This window comes from Myotis lucifugus, unplaced genomic scaffold (assembly GCF_000147115.1).
Source record: "Myotis lucifugus unplaced genomic scaffold, Myoluc2.0 scaffold_102, whole genome shotgun sequence".
In the NCBI taxonomy this organism is placed as follows: Eukaryota; Metazoa; Chordata; class Mammalia; order Chiroptera; family Vespertilionidae; genus Myotis; species Myotis lucifugus.
The window spans coordinates 3,273,023-3,296,583 of record NW_005871150.1 but is presented as its reverse complement, the minus strand read 5'-3'; the positions used below and the strand labels follow the sequence as shown (position 1 = coordinate 3,296,583).

The window sequence follows — 23,561 nt, the reverse complement described above, 5'->3', positions numbered from 1 at the left end:
CGCAAGTTTCACTTTTTGTACGATTTATTTCGTCTACAGGTCCTAAAGAAGAACTTTTAGGATTATTGCCACTCAAAGGTACAACACATGGAGAGGATATAGCAAATGCTGTAATTGAGTGCATTGAAAAACATCATATTCCACTCGATAAAATTGTTTCAATTTCAACAGACGGGTCGAAAAGTATGACCAGTGTAAGAAACGGATTTGTTGCTATTTTGAAAGAAAAAATTAATCATGAGATACTTCCCATTGCATCATTCATCAAGAAGTGCTTTGTGCGCAGACATTTCCAGAAGAAATTTGCAAAGTTATGGAATTGGTGATTAAGATTATCAACTCCATTATAGCTAAAGCTCTTAATCATTGCCAATTTAAAGAATTTTTAGTTGAAATGGAGAGTACACAGATCTTCTGCTGCATAACAAGGTACGTTGGTTATAAAGAGGAAACGTTTTGAAATGTTTCGCTTCCTTATTAACAGAAATTAAAGCATTTCTCCTTGAGAAGGGTGTTCACTATCCAGAATGAACCATCAGTGGATCCAAAAATTTTATTTCATGGTAGACATTACGTCTCATCTAAATCAGCTTAATTGTAAACTACAGGGGAAAAGAAACACAGTTTTTTCGATGTTAGAAGAAGTTATTTCATTCGAAAACAAATTATCTCTTTTTGCTCAAGATTTTGAAAGAGAAACTTTGATTCACTTTCCAAGCCTGTTGAAACATCGCCAAGAAAATAATTCTGATATTGACATTTGCTATTTCAAAACAACACTTTTAAATATGAGGGAAGCTTTTCTCAACAGGTCTCAGGAATTAAGAAACAGCAAAGTGACGTTAGCCTTTGTTAAAAAACCTCTCAATGCTACTGTAACAGAATTAAGATTTTCTCCCTTTAATATTGACATTGGCAACTTTGAAATGCAATTGCTGGATTTAAAAAACAAAGAACTGTGGAGCTCGAAATTTGAACGTCTTTGTGCTGATATAGAAATATTGGAGAAAAACAAATGTGAACTTAGTTCACAGCACAAGTGGTCTGCTTTGAAAGACCTGGAGAAGGAAGATATGTTGATTTTTTAACACCTGGAATAGTATTCCTGACTCATATGATCAACTGAAAAAACTAGCATTTGCTGTTCTTTCCTTATTCGGGTCTACATATTTATGCGAACAATCATTTTCAAGCATGAACGTTATCAAGAGTAAATTGAGAAGTCGTCTTATTTTTTTTAAAATATATTTTATTGATTTTTCACAGAGAGGAAGGGAGAGAGATAGAGAGTTAGAAACATCGATCAGCTGCCTCCTGCACATCTCCTACTGGGGATATGCCCACAACCAAGGTACATGCCCTTGACCGGAATCGAACCTGGGACCTTTCAGTCCGCAGGCCGACGCTCTATCCACTGAGCCAAACCGGTTTCAGCAGAGAGAAGTCGTCTTATTGATGAGAACCTGGAATCGTGCCTAAAATTAAAAACAACAACATGCAAACCTGACTTACCCAAACTTTCCAAGGAGATGCAAGGCCATTGTTCATATTAGTGTTTGTCAGTCATTGTCATGATTTAATTTTATGGATATTGTAAGGTAAATTGTAAGGAATTTAATTTTATCAATAAATAATATCGTTATTAAGTATGATATCAAGTTTTATTCAACGTACCTATAGTTTAACTAAGACTTAAAACTTTAAGTAATGTTTATTAAGTTAATTTTAGGGAACATTGTGGAGTGAAAGAAGATGTAGAGTCGAGGATTGAGAAAGGTATGTTGAGATGGTTTGGACATATAGAGAGGATGAACAAAAGGAGATAGACGAAACAAGTATACAAGACGAGTGTGGATGGGAGAGTTGGAAGGGGTCGACCTCAGCGAACATACCTCAATCAGATTGAGGACATTTATAGCAAAGGCCAGCTTAGGAGTACCCTAATTAAGTTAATAACAATGTACCTACCTATATAGTTTAAGTTTAAAAAATTTGGCTCTCGAAAGAAATTTCAATCGTTGTACTGTTGATATTTGGCTCTGTTGACTAATGAGTTTGCCGACCATTGGCCCACCCTATATATATGTGTGTGTATATGCATATGTATATATATATACACACATATATATACATATATATATACATATATATGTATGTGTATATGTATATGTGTATGTATATGTATATCACACATACACACAGTGACAAATGCAGTTGATTGAATGTTTCAATGCCATCCTCTGTCCCTTGTGGAATGGAAACTAGCAGACTGCTGACACTTCCTTTGAAGGCTCTTCTGCTTGCATTTGAGATGACTTCTTGAAACAAGTGATGAGAACATGTGGGGAAACAAAGTGGATCAAATAGTCTGGTGTTGAGGACTAGGTGCTGACTAGAGATCTCAGGAGTTGAGGGCCCGAGGCATTATCTGAAGAGATCCAGGTACCCTTTGCTGTTTCTTTGATGTCCCCTCAGCCATCCTGCCAAGTTGTGCATTTATAACTGGGAAATGGGCTGTATCTCTCATAGACAGTGTACCCATCATGGAAGCAGCCCTTGCAAAACCTGGGGACCTAGAGTCCTGAGGGTTAACAAAAGAATAATCCAGAAACCCCTGGGGCCTATGGAGACATAAAAAGCTTTGGATAGCTTCTCAATAGATCCACACAGAAAGCTGCAGCCACCAAGATGAGTCCAGTGAATGTGCCCGAAGCGATGGTGCTTCAATGCCTAGCCTTATATTCTAAAGGTTCTGCAAAATGTAGTTCCATGACCTAAGGCTCCATAAAGCATTTTACTGTTGAAACTTCCAAACTCACCAGAGGTACTCCGCGGGCTGTGAATGATGTGCAGACGTGTAAGACAATGGAGAAAGGCAAGATCAGAGAGAGGAACTCCTCTCCCTAGAGCTTGTGCTGTAGGGTGGATTGATGGTGGGTTTCCTCGTCTACGTAAGTTGGGAGTAATTAACGAGTAAGAAGATCTTACTATAATTTTACCCTCTGGGACCTAGAATTTTTTTCTTACATTACTGCATTTTTCTTACATTACTGTCATCTTCTGTTGGGGTGGCTCTACATGTATGTGTGCGCGCGCAGGGGAGAAGGATGTAAGCGAAACTACTCACTGGTTACCCTCTTCTCTCTGTTTGAACTCAAAACTTAGTGCACTTTGCTAACCCCCAGGATGGTTTGGATCTTGCACCCAACTGCGTTGTGGTTCACATATTTCTCAATTTAACATCTCTCTTCCGTTAGCCACTCCGTAGCTATATAAATGCCTAATGCATGTGATGGCTTATGTTATGGAGATAATAAATATTTTCTTTTTTTCTCTTTGTCTCACCTTTCCTTCCTCTGCCATTACCTCAGATTGCAACATTATTAGTGGTAATTCTGTAATTTTTGTCTCTTGGTTTTAAATTAATTGCATTTTCATGAGTCCTGGGGATTGACTTCAACTTTTCCTCACTCCTTTATAAACCTATTGTCAAATTGACTTGAAAACATGACTTATTCACTTTATTTCAGAGTCCTGACTCAGTACTAAATACAGGTTATACAATAATATGTCCAGTATGATCCCACTTTTGCCTGCATATTACGAGTGTGCGCATGTGTGCATGCACACACACACAGACACACACACACACTTCTATGCATGTGCAGAAAAATACTCCAGATGGATATGTTTTCAAGTGTAATCTTTACCCTAAAAATGGGACTCTCAGTGATTCTGTTTCTTCTTTTTGTTCATATATATTCTCTATTTTTCAACAATATGCATCTGTTGCTTGCGTAATTAAAAAATACTTTAAAAAGTCATTCTCAAGCTTTCTGTGTAATATCAGTGCAAGATCTGATATCCACCCACTGGTGTTGTTAATGGTAATTTATTTAAATGGCTTATTTGAAATGGCACTTATTTTTGGAAGATGTTGGGACAACTGAGTCAGCCATCATATTTTAGGAAATAAGATGAGCAAGAAACCCCAAAGGAACAGGTGAAGCTTTGCTGGGCAGAGGTCTGTCTCCTACCGAAAGGTTTTTGGGTCAAGATATATGTATGTGCATGAGCTCAGCTGGAACTTTCCTGACCTGCAGAGGGGCTGAATTTAGCAGTGAGCTAAGGCTCCTGGTCACTTAGTGAGTCACCCAGCAGAGAACGGCTGGGATACATACCCTAGGGCTTTGTAGACTGAGGAGTCCTGGGAGCACACCGTGTTCCTAGAACACATTGGGCTTGCCTGTCTCCCAGTGACACCGTTACCAAGCACTTCCCAAAGCCACCACCAGCTGCTGTGTGGGCTCACTGCCCACAGCCTCCAGGCCCACAGCCATAATGGTCACAGCTCACGGGCAAACTCAATCTCAGTTAACAGAGGTCAATCACCTGGCTGGTGTGGCTCAATGGTTGAGCGTCCACCTATGAACCAGGAGGTTGCGACTGGATTCCCGGTCAGGGCATATGCCCGGGTTGTGGGCTCGATCCCCAGTGGAGGGTGTGCAGGAGGCAGCCGATCAATGATTCTCTCTCATCATTGATGTTTCTCTCTCCTTTCCCTTTCCTCTCTGAAGTAAAAGTATATTAAAAAGCAACATATCAATAACCAAAATTATGTACTCATGGGTCACTGTACACTTTTAAAGACCAAAGTGAGCTTTCCTGGGGGAAAGACTGTCTTACTGGATGGAACACATACCTTTCTTGTCATCCTGGGCACAGCCAGGTGCCGCTGGGAGTGGTGGCTGTTGGTGATGGCAGAGCATGTGGATGGTGGAGTGGGAGGAGGTAGAGGACATAGTTGTTGAGCTGGGGGCGCACAGTGTGATCTGCAGTGTGTTTAGCACGGAGGTTTGGGAGAATTTTAAGACAGTCGAATTGGGAAAGTGCTTACACCTTCTTGTAATTAACTTCTCCTTGGGAAAAAATAGCTGATTATCAGGCAGAAACATTTTAATGTGCTGTTTTAGCTGAAGAGCAATTTTTAACCAAAGTGTATTAAACAAGCAAGTTTCGGTGGTGGGTTTAAAAAATTTTCTCTCACCCAGGTTGGTGTTGCTCAGTGGTTATATTGTTGGTCTGTGGACTGAAGGATCTTGGGTTTGATCTCTCTCTCTCTCTCTCTTGTTTTTTCCCTTCCCCTCCCCCCTCCCTTATACTCTCTAAAAATCAATGGGAAAAATTTCCTTGGGGGAGGATAAAAAAAAACATTTCTTCTCTGAGCTGAGGCAGATACATTTTTCCTTCCATTGGTATGTCTAGAGAACACAGAGCAAATGCATTTTCTCTCAGCTTATCTAACAGATTGGATAAAATACACAATTCCCTTAAGGATAAATGTCAAGAAGACTGAAGTATACTTCCAAGCAAAATTTATTAGATGTCTATTCAAGAAAAACACAATGACCTTTGCTTGTAAGAATTCAAAGTCAATGACCGGAAAGCCAAGTAGGAATATTTTTTTTCCTTTCAAAATCAGGTACAGAGAGTAGAAACAGTAATTTTTCTTAAATATGACAGGCAACAGATATTGAAGTCTTTTCTCATAAATGGCATGGAAGATAATTATTCATTTATCGGCAAAGCTGCATGCAGTTGACCTAATTTCAAACCCAAGGCCTTTAAAATATAAAGCTGGTTGTGAACTTGACAGTAATCAAGGTCGGCTACTCAAAGGTGTTTCTTTACCTTCTTCCTATTGAAACCCCTCTGTACTGGATACTTATATACATTTCAGTTTGGCTGCTAAGATCTTTTAAGCTCATAAACTTTTGCATAAATGCTATCTTATAGAATCACACTATCGAGGCGTGCTTATGATCTGTGGGCTATACAAAGAATCATCTTTAGCTTAGTTTAAGTGAAGGATAAAGACCAAGTTAGGAAATTCCCTTGTTTTCGCAACAACTAAATAGTCTGTACAAAAAAAAAAAGGAGCAACCATATGTACAAAATTCTAGAGTCTACTTACATTGTGAAAAGATCAGTCACTGTCCACAGAAGAAATGCCATAAAAAGTTTTCTCTATAAGGTGCTCAAGATCCAAATATGAATAGTTCTTATGCAAAGTCATAAGAAATACAAAGCTAGTTCTCAGGAGGTGTGTAATTCAGGCACTGTTCGCCACATTAAATCTTCCAGGTCCCAATATCGTTTTGTAAATTTCTACCTCAGGGCAGAAAACAGAACCTGGGTGAGTTAACATTGCCTCTAAAAAGTGCCTGATGGATTTTGAGGAAGTATTTTATACACACCAGAAAATCAGGCTCAACATATTCCTGTCCTCAAATGAAGCCAGGATTCTGAGTTCCATAGGAAAAAAATAATTATTATAGTAAAAATAATTGTATTGATCATAATCCTTGCTAAGACCAGCCTTCATACCTGTGATACTTCTAAAGTTTTCTATTTCTATAAAATAATGCGTGGGGTTCTTTTACATTTCCATAAAATGTATGACATATCATGTGGATTGCCTGTTCTCATACAATCGCAAATGGCTATGTGCACACCCAGTGAGATCCTACCTAGGAATATTGCTTACGGATACTTTCAAGTGTCTATGTTAGAATAACTCTTTGCACCTCTCACTAACACTGCTTTCATTTAAATTTTGTCAGATAAATAAACACTAAGGGCTCATTGTTTATGATGCTGATTATTACATTTTAATATAAAATAGCAACGCAACTTTACAACACAATATTTTTTTTTGTAGTCTAGCTAAATCTCTTATATTCTCATGATTACTACCCAAAGCTCTTATTCACTTACTGTTTGCACTTCTAAAAAGTACAAAGGAATCGCAGGGCAAGACTGCTATTTGAAAACCCACATTCAATCCACAAAAATCACACTCATCCGAATGAACGCTCCTACGCTTGCTTTAGCTTGTGTAACAATCACTGTGCATATTACAACATGTAAGTGCAGGCGAATAATAGCTGAAGTAGGTTGTCATGTTGTGTAAACGAGGGCTCTAGGCAAACTCGTGAAAGGAAAACAGACTGCCAAGCTAAGAGTGTGGACACACACACCACGTATTTAGTGATAAACCATCTTCTGGTCACCTGTGGGGGGAGGGGAGGCATCCTCAAAGTGGACCAGGGAGCCTCCTCAAGACACTTTTCAATTTTTTTTGCCTCCAATATTTACCCCTTTGTAAGTAGGGTGACTTTCTTTCTGATCCTAACGTACAGACTTCCAGGTTAGAGCAGAAAGCAGGGGTATGCACTTTCACACGGAACAAGCCTGCCAACCCCCCAAGGCTCCGGCGGTTACTCTGCTGGTGGTTGGGCGGCAGGTGGAGGTGGGGATGGTGGTGACTTCTATGGGAAACATAAGGCATGAGAGCGGGAGGCCTGCAGGGGTCTTTCGGGCAAGGTTCTGAGACGCAGCATACGCAGGAGGGAGGGTGCTTCACAGCCTCTTGACATAGTTTCCGGGGAAAGTACCAAAGAATTTGGTTCTTCTTGAGGTTCCTGCAAAGAGAAGCAACCCATGAAAGGGGGGTAATATAACATGAACTAGCAGTTCGTACATGTGGGCCTGGGACTCTGCGTTCCCGAGGCTTCCCTATGTGAGCAAGGCCTGCAGGGTTTGCAGAAGCAGGAAACTCACTGGGGGACGTGAGCAAGGTAGTCAGGTGAAGAAGAGACAAAGACTAGGAGGATGGCCTGTGCGCTGGTGTCTGATACTCTTGTCCACAAATGTTCCCCCAGAAGACGTCTAGTCTTCTCTGAAGATGTGAGAATGAGACTGTCTTTCCAGTGGTCAGAATGGAACGTCTGTCTCCCTCCTTCCTCCACAAATGAAGGCTAAGGAAGCCCTGGCCTCTTAGGGTAACGACAGCGGCCCTAGACGGGGGTGAGCGACCTTGTTCTCTCACACTGACCCTCACGGCTGACAACTGACGCTCTCCACGGAACAGAGTATTAGTACTTCTCATCTAGGGACCATTTTTGTCTTGTTTTTCTTCTTACATCTCAGTCTTTCCTGGTTGGTGCTCTTTAAAGAAATTTTCTTCTCCCAGGTGAACCAGAAATAAAGCCAACAGAAAACCACATCTACCTGGAGCAGTCAATGCTCAACTCTATTAAAAAGGCAGTTGCCTTGGGATGACATACGAATGTATGGAAGATCAAAGGCTTTGTGAACTCAAAGAAAGCCTGACCACCCATGCAGGGAGCAAACACAAGCACGTTAAACGTGGGCAAATGTGTCTGCAAGGAACTGTCCACGTACCCACAAACCATCCATCATCACATTTTTCCATCACGTCGATGACGTCGCTTTCTCTGAGCTCCAGCTCGTCTTCATTCCTAGGAGTATAGTTATACAGAGCCTGAAACCTTAAACAGGACAGATGCATGGGTTTAAAACAAAATTCACACCTCTGTGAAACTATAGAAGATACACAACATTAATATTGCTTTTAGCATTTCTATTATTATAATTATAAAGACCTATTAACATAAGTCTTTGGTAAGCTTGTAAATAGAACTAGGTAGACTCTCGTGGAAATTAAATCACTCAGTATTTCAAAACTCGCAATGAGGAATATTCATGGAAGATGATAACATCCATGAGTTGGTTTCAAACATTTTAACATTTATAAGCCAGAGCCACATTTCAATTGGCCAGTCATAGATGTCTAGCATTCAGACGTTAAACAATAGAACAGAATATAAAAAAAGTGCCGTGTGTACTTATTCAGCTATATGAAAACAAGGAATTACAGTTTTAGCTATCTATAAGCAGAAGTAATTAATTGCAGTTTGCAAGTTGAATTTTCGAAGGATTCTAAATTGAGATGTGCAACATATCTCAGACATATATCTTCTAAATCACTGAGTGGGAATTACTAAAAAAGAGTTTTTTGTTTTTTCACTAAAAGAATTTTTTAAAAATGGTTTGGTTTCATAGTTTGAATCCGTGTTTTCTCAGATTTAGAATTTGAAAATCTGATGTTGTCCACCTATGAAATGAAATGGATGTATTCTATGCTCAATGATCAATTGAGCTAATATCAAAGAGTAGGGGTATTATGGGCATAAGTTCCTTTTTAAAAGGTTCTGGAGAAATTGTGTTTGATGTAAAAACTCTCTTGAAAAAATTTTACATAAAAAATGACTTATCAGTAATGCTACCCACTTTCCTTTCTCTGTCTGAATTCTTTGAGAGCATATATTTTGGTGACATTGATCAGTAACAAATTCAGCCATTGAATTTTTGGTAATCAAGTCGCTTGTATTTTAACGCATATTAACATGGACTGGCATTTTGAAAGGTGAAGACACAAATTCCAGCAGCTGAGGTCAGGCAGCATTGGATGTGCAGTTAAGACAAAGACGTCCCAGTGCTTCTAAAATATTATCAGTATTGGGAGGGGGATTAAAAAAAATCAGTGAACTGGTTTCTGCTGTTTTCATAACAGTTGTGCAAATCTGCCAATGTAAGAATAGAAGAACCACATTTCAGGGCATTTTGGGTTTTTTAAAGCCAACTTTGCAAAGCTGATGATATGGAACACTGCTCAGGAATAAGGATGGTGTATTTCTCATGTCTTCATTCAGTCGGAAAATCACATTTAGGTGGAACAAAACTATTCTGTCACGTGGACTCAAACATCATGTCATAAATCAGGGACAGGGCTCCCTGGCTTCCTCTCCGTCCATGCACTTGTTTGGGTGGGGGGACTGATGAAGTTGGCATCGGTGGGGAGTGTCTGAGAAAGGGTGGGCAAGGTGTGGTGCCTAACACCTTCTCCTAGAAAACCTCCTCCCTGGCCTGGCCCGAAGCCTGAGCTTCCGGCACTGGAGATGCCTTCCCCTGTCAGTACTTGGTCCTCCTAGTACACCTTGTCAGCGGCTTGTACTTGTGGGGATGGCTCCTGAGGTCCTCTGTTGAGAGGGGATTGGATTATGGGGAAGGGCAGGGGAAAGCAGCCAGAGTCTGAGAACAGTGGCAACAAGGCAGGGAGGTGTCGAATACTGACATTACTTCATTTGGATGCTTGCTCGGGTCAGCCCTGATTTTGTGTTTGCTTTAAGGATTTCACTTTGAGGCCCTTCAGATGAACGGATGCTATGTTTTGTATATCCATGGGGCAAGGTGATGGCAAAATAGCTCCTTCTCCAAATTCACACGAGTGAGATAGTCATTCATCGCCCTGCTGCTAATTCAATGGATGGACACCGTGTCTCTCCCTCTGGGAAACTGATTTTCTGATTGAGTTTTTCAGGCTCAGCCCTCACCCAGGCACATCTCCAACCACGTAGGGAGACAGGCCTATTTAAGGCCACAAACCCCAGCTGCTTGAAGAATCTCAAGGTCCCAAGAGCTAAAATAAAATTGGCACGAACTCCTACTTCACTTGGGTGAGACGAAAGCCAGCGTGCTTGTCAAAATTTACTTACCATTCTGGTTTAGTTAGACCACAGAAGGCAGGGAGGGGTGAGGGGGGTTGAAGGGAAACATAAACTTTTCAGAAATCCTCCTGCCTCATTGGCTTTCAAAATCAGTGTTGCACAACAGGAAATGCAGTCGAATAACAATGGAAAATGCTGTTGTGAAAGATGTGTTGGTGAGATGAATGATGGTGGTGGGTTAGGATGCCTCAAAAAGACCTTTGTCTTTTAAATAGGAAACCCTCAGCCAAACTTAAGTTCTCTAACTTGCAACTTTTTCTATAAGGTATTTCACCACAATTCTGAATTTAGAGACATAAAGCATTGTGTCACTATTTTTTTTTAAATGAAAGGGATTAAGCGACACCCTATTATCCTACTAATTGGGTTTGTAATCCAATAGAGATTTCATAAAGAATATTTTATAATGCCTACGGCAGGACTTCGAAAATGTGCCATCTTCCACCTGTGAGCACAGTAGTTTCATAAACAATCAAATGACCACACTGAATTGTTAACTCCACGTTACTTAACCCAGTGCAACGTAACATACCTATTACTTCATAAAGTCCTTAAAAGCTGCTGCTATAATCTGTTAGTAATGCAATGAACCTAAACAGCCCTGACCTTTATTTTTGTGTGACGTGATCCTATTGTTGTTTGAGAAAAAAAACAAAAACAAAACTGAAACTTTAGAATGAAAGGCCATATTTAAACTTTTTCCAGTTAATGAATTTTTGAATGATTCTTATTTCCAACCTGTTCTTTTCATTGTCTTTTCCTTAGCAAGACCTTCTGGTAGTGCTGGGGGACAGCAGCCTCAGGTGAGAGATGGTTTCTGAAGCGCATGCTTTTGGCTAAGTGTCAGATCTGCGAGGAGTGAAGGGGATGCATGGCCCTAGAGGACTTGCTCTGTCCCAGTGAGCAGGGCATGGGCAGTGGGCTGGGGGCTCACCTGTGCTCAGATAGGCTGACGTGTCTCCTTCCAGGGTCAGCTCCTGACTCACAGAATAGGTGGGAGCCAATAGGAGGCATGTCGCCTCTGAGTATCTCTCACGGGCAAAAATGGAGCAGGAGAGACACACAATATTTGGGTCTTAAAGACAGTGCCTGACACCTTCGGGTTGACCTGACTACATATCAGCAGGGAGAGGGAATTTGAAAGTGTAAAAAGGCATGTGACTGAATGACAGTGCATTTTAAATACTGCCATTTCCAAAGACCCTTCTCAGAGCGTAACTTTGGAATTACGTCCCTAATTTATCACCTTAGGTCTCCTGTTACATTTTCCTTCTCCCTAAATAATGTGCAAAAACAACGTTGGGATGTTTTCTGTGCCGTTAAAGCTGTAGTTACTAGGATCTACGTGGCGAGTGAACTGAGAGGAGACAGATTCACAATCTTAGGAATCACTGCAGCTTTGGGAGTGATTGGATCAGTCTTCTCTGCAGATCCCGGGTTTCTTTTTAAAATTAGCTCTTTCTGTTATGAAGATGGAGACCATGGCAACCTCTCTTCCTCTAGGAGGCCTCCGGTTGCATAGTGGGGCCTTCCTCTACTTGGGTACATCACTCATCCATGTTGTGGGTCAAGGTTAGTCTTGAATTTAGAAGAGAAGAAGAATACTTACGGTTCCCCCCCACCTTGAATGTTTTCATGAGTAAACACAGGACGCTGTGGCTGAAATGAAATGATTTGCAATGTAATCAATGTTTACACTGATACTAAGTAAGAGATAATTTGGATAATGGCATGGTACTTTTCTTAACATTTAATATATCCTGCTGTAAAAAACCAAGAGGAAGAAAAGAATACAACCACATAAAGGGTTTCTGCAGGATTAAGCACTAAAATATTTTGGAGGGTGCTTTCAATGACTTCAAAATAACCAAGGTTCGAATGCTTTGAACATATCCACAATCCAGTCTGCTCAAGTTTTAAGGAAAAGTCAGGGCTCTGTCCCATTGATTTTTCAAAGGCCAGGAACATGGCAAGAACATAGACACCAAACTACTGAATGGGAAGTCTGGACACCCTCATACAGCCTCGCTCCTCAGCGTTTTCTCAAGCAAGCAGAAAAGAAACCACATTGAGTCCGACAGCAAAGTATCCACACTCATTCTAATATGCTTTTCCCCCACAGACAACATTTCCACATACAGTACAGATGAAAATATCGATAGGCGGACATCCCATGCTACATTTGAATTAACATTCTCTGTTCTCAGTGTGGAGAAACACATGCATTTTTAAAGAGAAAACAGAGAACTTTAAATAGAATGCAACAAACAATAATCCAGGTAACATGTAGCATTTTACCTTAGAAGAGAAATATTGGTGGGAATTCCCAGTGCACTGAACTCTCAAAAGAGTTTCCTTTCTTTTTATACTAAGCATCAAGACCAGTATCTGTAATAGATACTTATAATATTGGAAATGACAAAACCTTAGCATATCCACATAAAGACTGCAATGAATGAAAGTTAACACGTCGGTTGAATATCTAAACTCAATGTTGTTTATACTGACTACCTAAATGTTACCTTTTAGGGGAAAATTACTGTAATATTCGCAACACATTTCAAAAGCATTCTCTTCCAAATGATGGCTACATGGTGAAATGAAGTAAATCAGAGTTTGCATAGCAATGATCAAAGTGACTGCTTGGTGATTACTGAATTAGATATTAGATTGATCCAGGTCCGTAGACATCAGGGCGAAGGCCGATTCCTGGATTCCAGAGTTATGAGTAGATTCAGGCTGGCTAACTTTCCCCTGCAAATTATCCATAGAAACCCCACTGGTCCAAGATTGGATGGGGAACTCTGGGGTTCCTTTTAGTCTATGAGTCTTAATTTTCTCCCTTCCTAAATTCTTTATCCACTCTCTTTCCATCTAAGCTGTCTAGCATAGAAGACTAGGTACTTAGTATACTACTAAAATTTTAAGCTTTGACTGTAGTAATTGGAAGTGTTTGTTAACAGTATTCTTAGAAATGTCACTCAACAGTCTGCATAGATTTAAGACTAAAGAATGGCTAAAAATGATTAGGCACATGTATGGCTTAAGAGTGTAGAATACTTTACCCTTATAAATCAATATAAAATTACTAACAATATATCTATTATTAAAATTATAAAATATACTATTTTATAAATGATAAAGACTAAGCTGTTTTTCAGCCATTTTAAGATCATTTAATTTAATACATTAAATCAATTAAAATATATGAAAGGAGGTAAATATGTTATTTATAAGCCTATATGCTATTACGTTTCTTCAATTTCTTGTCCAATCACACACACAAACACACACTCGGGTCATCCCCCAAAATGTATATGCACTTTAACAGCTGATAGCTCCATTTTGAAAATGAAATGTATTTTAATAAACACTGCCTTTATAATTACTCAAAATGTGTGTATACATTTTTGGGAGACACTATATATATAATTTTTTACATTTTCTTTTGATTGTTGACACTATTACAGATGCCCCCATCCCCCATTTGCCCACCTCTACCCAGCCCCTGCCCTCTTCCCTAACTTTTAATGCAGAAATAAGGTATATTTATATATTATATACATATATATTAATTGCAATCAATATTTTGTAATAATTTTCCAGTACACATTTTAGTTCTCTTAACCATTTTGGTCTTTTTTGTTCTGAAGTTAAGATTGTTCTAGCCTTTTTTTCATTGTCATAAGTAACAATGCTATGAACATTTTATACAAAGAACTATTTTCTTCTTTTGAACCATTCCTGAGAAATCATTTCCAGGAGTAAAATTTCTGGCCAAAGATTATACATTCAAGCCACAGGCTATTGAAACTGCTCACGTCGGTCACTCAAACGTACTGTATATACACATGTAACTTAAAAAAATCTAAACTACCATATTTAAAATCACACATCAAGACAGGTACTGTTTTCTCAGAAATAGTCATAGCACCATTCCAGTGCACAACAAAGTTATAAACAATAAATATTATCTGATCTTGCCTGAAGAGAACATGTTTTGTAAAATATATTTCACTGTGCTCTAAAAATGGTGTGCCTATTTTCAAATACTTAAATCATCCTGATACTTTTAAGTTGAGTAAAAAGTTGTGGCATCTGGGGCTTGGTAAAAGCAAATGTGAATACAACTGATATAATACTTTGAAAATCAGTATAGCACCTTGTTATTATTGTCATTACAGTTTTACTGGTTTAATTCCACTCAACTTACCTCATAAATCATTGAACTGAATCATCCCTTTGACAATGATAAAAATTGGGCTATTACCAGAGGTCATGGCCCCCTGATTCCACAGGCCCCTGAGTCTCAAGCACTGTGTTCCTGGATTGCTGGCCAGTAGCGTCTTTGCTTTCACCCATCTTCCCCACTGTGTCTATTCCTTCACATCCTTCCAAAGGATCCTCCATTACTCCCCCTTCCCCTGAATCACCAGTTTCCTATACGTTCACATTCTCAGGCCAGGATTTAGCATAGCTTTTATTAGCATAGATGTCATGTACCTACTGTAATGGCGAGTTTTAGAACTTCCCTAAGGTCCCCTTTAAGAGGAATCATTTCCATGTGAATGTGTATGACTGCGAACCAGTGTTGAGGAAAGATGACCATTACAGTCTTTGAATTCATTTATTTTACTAGTAAAAGTATTTGGTCACTAGAGGAATACGTAGCATTAATAGACACATTTATGCCTTTCTGGTGTTGGCATTGACTATGTAACCTTGGGTATGCACCTTAGGTGCCTGATCTCTAAAATCAAGAAGTTGGACGAGGTAAGGATTAAGAGCTTGCTTGTCCCCCTCAGGGAATCCATAAAGGAATCCACATTTCACAGACATATTTTCTGTGTTATGTATAGGTGCCATCATCGACCTTACTCATTCAGTTGTCAGAGAGCTGCGACAAGGGACATTCACTGGATAATTCTCAAGTGTCTCCGTCATGTAAAAACAGTAATAGTAATGATTCTACTTCATTTTTGCAGATCAGTGAGCCAAAACCAAAGATGATTTCTTAATAGCACAAATAAGTAAAAAACAATAACAGAATTACAATTTGGGCTCTTACTCTTTATTGCATAAAATATTACTGTGAGGGAATAGATGGCCTAAGTTGGTCAAAATCAGCCCTAACCCTAACCCTAACCCTAACCCTAACCCTAACCCTAACCCTATTTATTTTTGCCTTTAGGCAGCTGTTTATGCTCTGTGTGGATACTCAAGCGAATTCTCTTAGGGGACTATCTTTTGCAGTTCCTCCTCTTGGTGTTACATGGTCATAAACCTAGAGGAAGAGCTCTGTACTGTAGCTGCACTCTATTGCCACCTAATGGTGAGTAGTGGCAGCAACATGTAAGAGTTGTTCATGCCTTTACTCAGTTCTCACTGAGTTCCTTTAACCTGGATTCATTTTGGAAGAATATTTTAAAGACCACAGAGCAATGTGAATCAATATTCATCTGTTTTTCCGACCATGATTTTCCCTTCCCACGTTTTAAATTCTTGAGAAAGGATCACGCTGGCCACCAGAATTTTTGGTCTATGATAATTTCTATTTTAACCATCTACCCAGGCATTTCTATTATTCATGACTTCTTAGCCGTTTTGCGACAAATACAGAACAGTATACATTTGTGCCATCCAGAAAGGCTCACGTGAACTGTGAACATATGAATGTGGTTTTCAAGCTAACAGATTACAGACACCGTGCTGGAAATGTTGGGTGAGAATTACATATATCATGCTTGCGTTATCTTGATGAGTCTTAGGGGGATGATACAAATGGAGAGCCCAATGGGGCATCATGCTGTAAGCCTGAATATTTAACCCTTTCCTGGGCAATGTAACAATTATTTTTTATCTTTTAGTGTAGCTATTTTTAATGTCAAATGTCAAATATGGGCACACTCGAGACAGGTTTTAAGCACCTGCTAATTTTCAAAGCCAGAACCAAGTCACAAACCACTGCTCATATACGGAGCTGCTTTGAAATATCCCACAATCTCTGGTATCAGTAAAACATATACTTCCCTAGCTCGGTCTGCCTGACACCCACCTATTTATCTGTGCTGCTGCAGAGGCGTCTCTGGAAGATCACCTATAACTAGTTGTAGGAAATTCTTAAATAAGGAGTCACTGCTACTTTAAACACTAAAGTGTGGAAAAATCTTTGAAAGAGTTAGCAGCAGTTCTAGAGTTCTTAAGTCAATTTCCCCCCCAGAAAATGTCACTTGTAGTACCTGCCAACCAGAATTGGATGAACATCTCCTTTCAACAGTCTCATGTTTCTGCTTCTCGGCTTATTTTTCCTTCTTAAATTATGAAGTTAAATCAAACTTTTGCATAAATCTAAAGAATATGGAATATTCATGTTCCACAACAACACATATAACATACCTAATGTAAAAACCCGGCAAAGAAAAAAACCTTACGGTGACCCAAAGCATAGCATGTCACTGCCAGTGGGAAATTCGTGGCTGGCCATGTTAATTATGGAAAAGCTTTTTTTTTTTTTTTGCTTCTGGAGAAGGCCCTTCTGTGGAGTCTAAGAATCTCTTCAAATCAACATCCCTCCTCCTCTCCGGCCACACAAATCTCTGCCCCAGAAACAAAACGAGGTCTTTTTATGCAAAGACGCAAAAAGCACAATGATGGGATCAAGGCAGAGAAGTCTCCACATTTTTAAAGTGTGGAAAAGGCAGTTTTCTTTGCAAGGAAGCCCTGCACCAGTTGCAGACGCACAGTCATGTAACAGACCAGGCAGGGTCAAACCAGGCCCACCAAGACAGAGACGGTGAAAGGACTGGCGCATGCAGAGAGGAACATTCCCCACGCCCCCGCGCCTTCCTCAGGATCCACAGTCCCGGTTAGCATCCCTCCACTGAGAATGCGGTCTGTGGTGTAGAACTCAGTAGTTCAAGGGAAAAGAAATATGACCTTTAAGTTCAATCAATGCTGTCAAGAGACTGGGGCAGAGGAAGCACACATCATCAGAGGAACGCGATGTTTTGCAACAAGATCATGGATTTGAAAACATCCCAATAAACTGGACGGCACAGCAGCAAACATTACCAGAAGCGTGTGAGTTCAGTACAGGGTGGGGCAAAAGTGCGTTTACAATTGTGAGCACGCGAGACATAGTTTATTCTTGTGTTATTATTTATGGATTCTTGTATTATTTTCCATACGAACATCTGTAAACCTACTTCTGCCCCAGCCTGTGTTTTGTTGGCAACAGCTTTATCGTTTGCACGGAGGACAATGACGGCAAAGCAGAGATGTACAGAGAACATTTGCACAGAAGCACGAGACGAGGTAGAAGACATACTGCACCCTTAGTTGTCTGGTGGAGAGTCTGGCCATGTCTGTCTGGATTTGGGGGAGCTCATACAAGCACATTCCGCAAACGCTTAGGATAGGATTTTCGTGTTCATCTGCTATCGTAGCTCATCATCAGTTGGTCACTTCATCTCAAGGTCCCCTCTACCCTACTTGACCGGCAAAGGACAGCAAGGACAAGTGAGGAAGAGCCAGCCCACTGAGGGTGCGCGTGTGTGGCCAGGGTGCCTGGCCCAAGGTGGGCGGTCCGTCCCTACCCTGTGGGAACCGCTGAGCCCTCTGACAGGCGAGCTGCAGGATCTCCTAGACATCACTGGGCTACGCGGAGGCTTACCCAAGACAAACGTCTCGCCTTTTACATCGGCCTGGAAAAGCCACAAGAAGAGAGTTAGTTCTCGTCTCCTCCTCCAGCATCAGGAGCTGCCTGCTTGTTCTCCATGCACACACAGCATGCCAGGCCCCTGCACCCGGCCAAGGAGACGGGTCTCACCCTGCAGACAGCTCTTCCGGCTGCCCCTGCCTTCCACACACAGGCATCCCTTGTGCTTCAATCCGAACGCACAGGCAGAGCAGAGCAGAGCACAGAAAAGATGCTTGAACGCAGCCGACATGGCTAAGAGCACATCCCAGAAAACGTATGCCTTTCGCAGAATGCTTAACAACTGGGTTCAAGACACCCTCAGATCTGGCCTGTTTTCTTTGTTTATTTGAATAGATACAAAGTAAGACAGAGGGCAATTTTACTTACTATCCATCAAATTGCATAGGAAGTGTCAATCATTTGTCGGGGTGGGGGTGGGGGGATATTCTAACCAAACTCATAATAAGAAAATATGACTTTTCTGGGGAAAATGATGAAATGCGGTTAAATACTAAATATTGCCCTAACTCCAAGCACCCTGAGACTATGTTGGTGTTCTTTCAAAGCAAGACTTTTAATTCGTCTGCGAATGAGCCACCGTTCTTGCGTCTGAGTGCTTTATTTTCCTTCCAGCGGTGGACGAGATTAGTAACGCATCGTGTGGTATGTGACTTGGCTTATGAGAACTTTCGTGGGACTAAAGGACCTTTAAATAAAAGCGTGGGGTTTTCTCAACTCTCACTTAGGGCAATGCTCATGATAATCAGTGATGAGTGACCTGAACTCCGCAGCCTCCGGGGAAGAGATGCGTTAGGCATTGTTCTTCAGGCTTGTGGCAGGGGAGGCTTCATGCCCTCCAACTTCCATTCTCTCCTCTGTCACCCTCAGTAATGGAATCCCGCATGTTAGGTAGGCACGTGGCCATTCTGAATGAAGTCTCTAGCCCAGTCTTGTACTGAGATGCGCTCATGTGATAAGTGCTGACCGATGGGAACGTGCGGTTTCTGGGAAGTGGCCTTCAAGAGGTACAGACTCCCTGTCTCTGCCCTTCCCGCGTGCCGGAATGAGGATGGGACTGCTGGAGCTGGTGCAGCCACTCTGCAGCCACTTTGCAGCAGGCGCATCTCCTTGAGGATGGTGAGGCCAAAGGAAAGGGGAATCTCTTGGGTTCTCTAATGACTACAGAGCTACATACAAGCCCTGGATGCTTAGCTTTATGCCTAAGAGAAGTATACGTCTACCTGGTTTTAAGCTTATACTTTTTTGTGTCTTCTGGCACTGCAGCTACCCCAGTCTTGACTAATACAGGGAAGATTGTCTATAAGCATCAGAGAAATACCATTTAGCTGTTAGAATGATGCGGATCAACAGCTGGTGAGATCATCTGAACATATTAGGGAGAATCAGGGTTTCATTTTATGTTGGAAACTGTGCTCGGGGGGACCACCTTCTGATGGGATGGCTGGCGGGTGAGGAGACTTCCTGATGGGACCCCAGTGAGTTTCTTAGACGAAACCAAGGAAGAGCCTTCCTAGCGCTTCATAAAGAGCTTCTATTGCAATTGGAGCCCTCGTGCTGTAAGTCTCCTTTACAAAACAGTCTCTTAGGTGGAACAGGAAGCTCAGCTTGTGGACAAGCTGAGGAGTATATGACTTTTACTATGAAACACCATTATTTAAAGAAAAGATGCTAGCAAGACGAGAAAATATTGGATGCTGATTTATCTATCAACCTCATTCTATTTTCCAGTCTTCGGTCACTTACAAAGTAGTGGTAAATATTACTTTATTGAAAATTTTGGATCGCATGTGACAAACTTACACTGTCCGAGAAAATTTTTTAAAAGAATCAAATTGCATTAAATTAGGATAGGTTAAGCCCTAGCCAGTTTGGCTCAATGGATGGAGCACCGGCCTGTGGACTGAAGAGTTCTGGGATCGATTCCAGTCAAGGGCACATGCCCGGGTTGCGGGCTCAATCCCCAGTAGGGGGCATGCAGGAGGCAGCCGATCAATTATTTTCTCTCATTGTTGATGTTTCTCTCTCTCTCTCTCTCTCTCTCTCTCTCTCTCTCTACATTCCTTTCTGAAGTCAATAAAATAGATATTAAAAAAAATTAAGGTGGGTTAAGTTAAAAAAATAGTTGATAGGGGTTGATAAAATTGTAATAATTTCCTGCATACTATACTTTGCGTAGTAAAACATTATTAAAATTTTATTTTTTTCTTAGCTTTTAGTGCTGGGTTACTTTCCTTTGTAACTCCAACATCCTTGACATGGAAGGAATAGGAAGCGTTCCTAAAGGACTCAGGTCAGCACAGTTTGTCACTGTCAGATGTGGGGTTAAACGACAATAATGGTCTAAAACTTGTAGTTGATTCCATTTGTATTTAATTACTGTCTTATTTAGGACAATTTTCATAATAATTAGTGATGATTGACCTAAAATCTGCAGTCGCTGGAGAGGAAATGCGTTAGGCATTGTTCTTCAGGGTTGATGCCAGCAAGACGAGAAAACATTGGATGCTGATTTATTTATCAAACTCATTATCTTTACGGGCACAAATAACTTCAGGCAGCTTATAATCTCTCTGTGAATAGAAAAGTAATTTATAAGGCTTCAAAAAAAACACTCAGTGGGGGATTAAAAATAAACATTTGCTCTCACATAGAGGATTAAATAGAGAAAAAAACCAGTTCAGTTTTCTGGAGATAGTTATTTGATGTGGTTACTACGGTATTCTTTTCAAACAGCTTTATTGTGAACACCTCTGTTCTCTCCTCACATTCTGCCAGTGCCTGAGACCTAAAACTCCTGTCTCTTAAATGAAAGAACACTGATTCTAAGTTACGTTCCCCTTACTGACTAAGCTTAATGGCTAGAGAACAAGGAGAAAGGCAAGAAATAAATACTTTGTCCTTAAAAAGAAAACCACAAAGGGGGGAGGGGAGGGAGGGGGAAGGCAAATTCTTAGTCTTAGACATTATCCAAGTGTTATTATCTTAAAAATTTCCTAATTATCTCCTGCCAGCAAAGATTAAAACCTCAAAGGGCAAAGATCAATTAGTCTTCCAGTATTCCATTTTTTTCAGACATTTTTCCTTTCATGCGTAAGAGGAATTCACATGGCCGGACGATTTTGGTGGGTGGATCTGCTGAGTGGGGGGTGGGAGATTGCCCAAATGGCCCTGCTCAGGTGCTGGCTCTTCCCAGAACAGCCTCGGTGTGGCCCCTTCTCTGCAGGGTCTCTCGTGTCAAGTTCTAAAGGTTGAAGGTGAAGGTGAGTTATTACTTGAAGTCTATCACCTCTTGCCTAAAGGGGAAAACTTTGGCTCATTCTGATCATAAATGCAAAACTTGTCCACGAGGGAGTGATTTCATTCTGTGAGTGTCGTCCAGTCTCTTTCCAAGGCTAGTCATTCATTTTGGTGAAATCTTTCAAAACACTCTCCTTAGGGTTTTTTAAAATAGCAGTAGAGCTGCCAGCCTGCACATCTCAGAGGTAGATGCTTTGCTAACGCCTACAACGAAAGGAGCTGCGTTCCTGCATCCTCATCAGTTTACTTCAGTTTCGTGGGAGAACAAGGCTCAAGACAGTCCAGGCCCAGAAGCATCCTGCCCTCAGGCTCTGCTGACCTGGCCGATGGGTGGGCAGCACCCGAGGCGATGAGCCCACTGAGAAGTGACAGAGAATGACAGGTACAAAGCTGACGCCTTTGAGTGGGATGGTTCTCCAGCTGACGCTCAACTTAAAAAAAAATCTTATGTAAATTTTAGTTTGTTTTTCTCCTGCCTATGGGTATAGCCGCTATGCAAATATATATTTTAACTTTTTGGATAGAGGCCATGCTGCTGTTGTTAAAAGTTAGCAATCAGTCTTAACATGAATTTTTCAGATCTTGTAAGATGGCACAAATCGAAATACATACATGTAAGTTAATTAAGTCCATATAAAGACATGCAAGAAACCACACACAAGATGCAGTTACCTTTAATTTTGGTGAACTTATTTCCTGTTGGTAAGAGTGTTTAGGGAGGAGAGGTGGTGAGTAGGACTGGGCAGGCTGAGAAAGTGTAGAGACCAGCTGTGAGGCTGAGGCCAAGGGAAGAGGCGAGGGAGGGGAGGGAAGCAGACAGCTGGGGAAAGGTGTAGACGGTCCATCTCTCTAGGGAAATGAAGGTAGCTTAAATATTGAGGAAAGACAAGATGAGATTATGCTTGTGTCCAGAATGAGGTCACATGGTCAGCCTTTAGGAAACATCCCCCATATTGAAAGAAGTTTAAAGTTAACCAGTACTGGTGACATTTATGACAAATTCTTGCTTTAAAAGCATGAACTTTTTCTTTTGAATTTCATTCAAGATTTCCAATGGGTATGATCAGTTTCATTTTTCTGATGTGGGAGGTAAGAATCCCCACAGTCTATAGGCAGGTAGAAGTTCCTGGGACCCAAGCCCTAGATCTAATCATGTCTTAAAATTAAACTGAAGAGAACATGAGCCATTTAAGAGATCAACTAGAGTCATGCTTGACTGACTGCAATGAATGATCTCTATTCTAAGCAGTGTGTTTAGTTGGTACAGATGCAGGTATGGCTGGGTTCTTTGTTCAGGTGACATTTTCTCTCCGGGTTGAGAAACAGCCAAGCCTCAGGGTGTTGTGACTGTCCACGGGCCTCATGGGCACTGACCATTATTTAAGCCCAAGGAGACCCTGTGTTGGCCAAGTGCCTCTACATTTGTTATTGGTAAGATCTAAGTAGCAAATTATGGGGTTTAAACATGATTTTCATTTTCAGAAATCTTTCAATAGAAGATCCATGGGGGACTTACATAGTGGCATAATATGAATCATTCATTCTTTTTGTCTCATACTTTTGCTATTTTCCAGTACCCATATTTGCTATGTAATTCACAGATTACATATGTGAGATATCGAGTTTTCGTTTTCTTAAAAGAGAACTTGACAAGCTAAAGGTTTAGAGTGTTATCCCACTTTACTGATTAAAATTATGGCCCAAGTTTCTTGGCTTTTAAAATGAAAATGGCAGGACCCAGTTCTTCAGTAGTCACCAATTGGAAGAAAGCTCTCTCTTCAGAAAGAGGTGAGAGGGAACCAGAACACTGTCTTCCTCCTTTCTTTCCTTCCTTCCTCCTTTCCTTCCTTCCTTCCCCTTTCCTTCCCTTCCCTTCCCTTCCCTTCCCTTCCCTTCCCTTACCTTACCTTCCCTTCCCTTCCCTTCCCTTCCCTTCACTTCTCTTCACTTTACTTTCGTTTCTGTATCAATTTCCTCATCTCTAAAAGGATAGTATAACCCACCTTTAAATATGAATAGAATAACTATGATTAAATGATGGAATTATACCTTTCCATCATCTTATTAAATTTGCTGTGTTAGCGAATCGCTCCTCCACCCCGACTTATATA

The 23,561-nt window shown here is 40.8% G+C and overlaps 1 protein-coding gene across 1 annotated transcript in view; it reads right to left on the bottom strand.

Moving 5' to 3' along the window:
* Positions 1-5,358: 5,358 nt before the first annotated feature.
* SORBS2 (sorbin and SH3 domain containing 2) overlaps positions 5,359-23,561 on the bottom strand; it is a 165,208-nt gene continuing 147,005 nt past the window's right edge. Inside the window, 3 exon segments of the mRNA XM_023757178.1 lie at positions 5,359-7,484; positions 8,248-8,354; positions 12,043-12,092. Of these exon segments, the coding sequence (XP_023612946.1) occupies positions 7,423-7,484; positions 8,248-8,354; positions 12,043-12,092 (219 nt within the window). The 3' untranslated portion in view covers positions 5,359-7,422.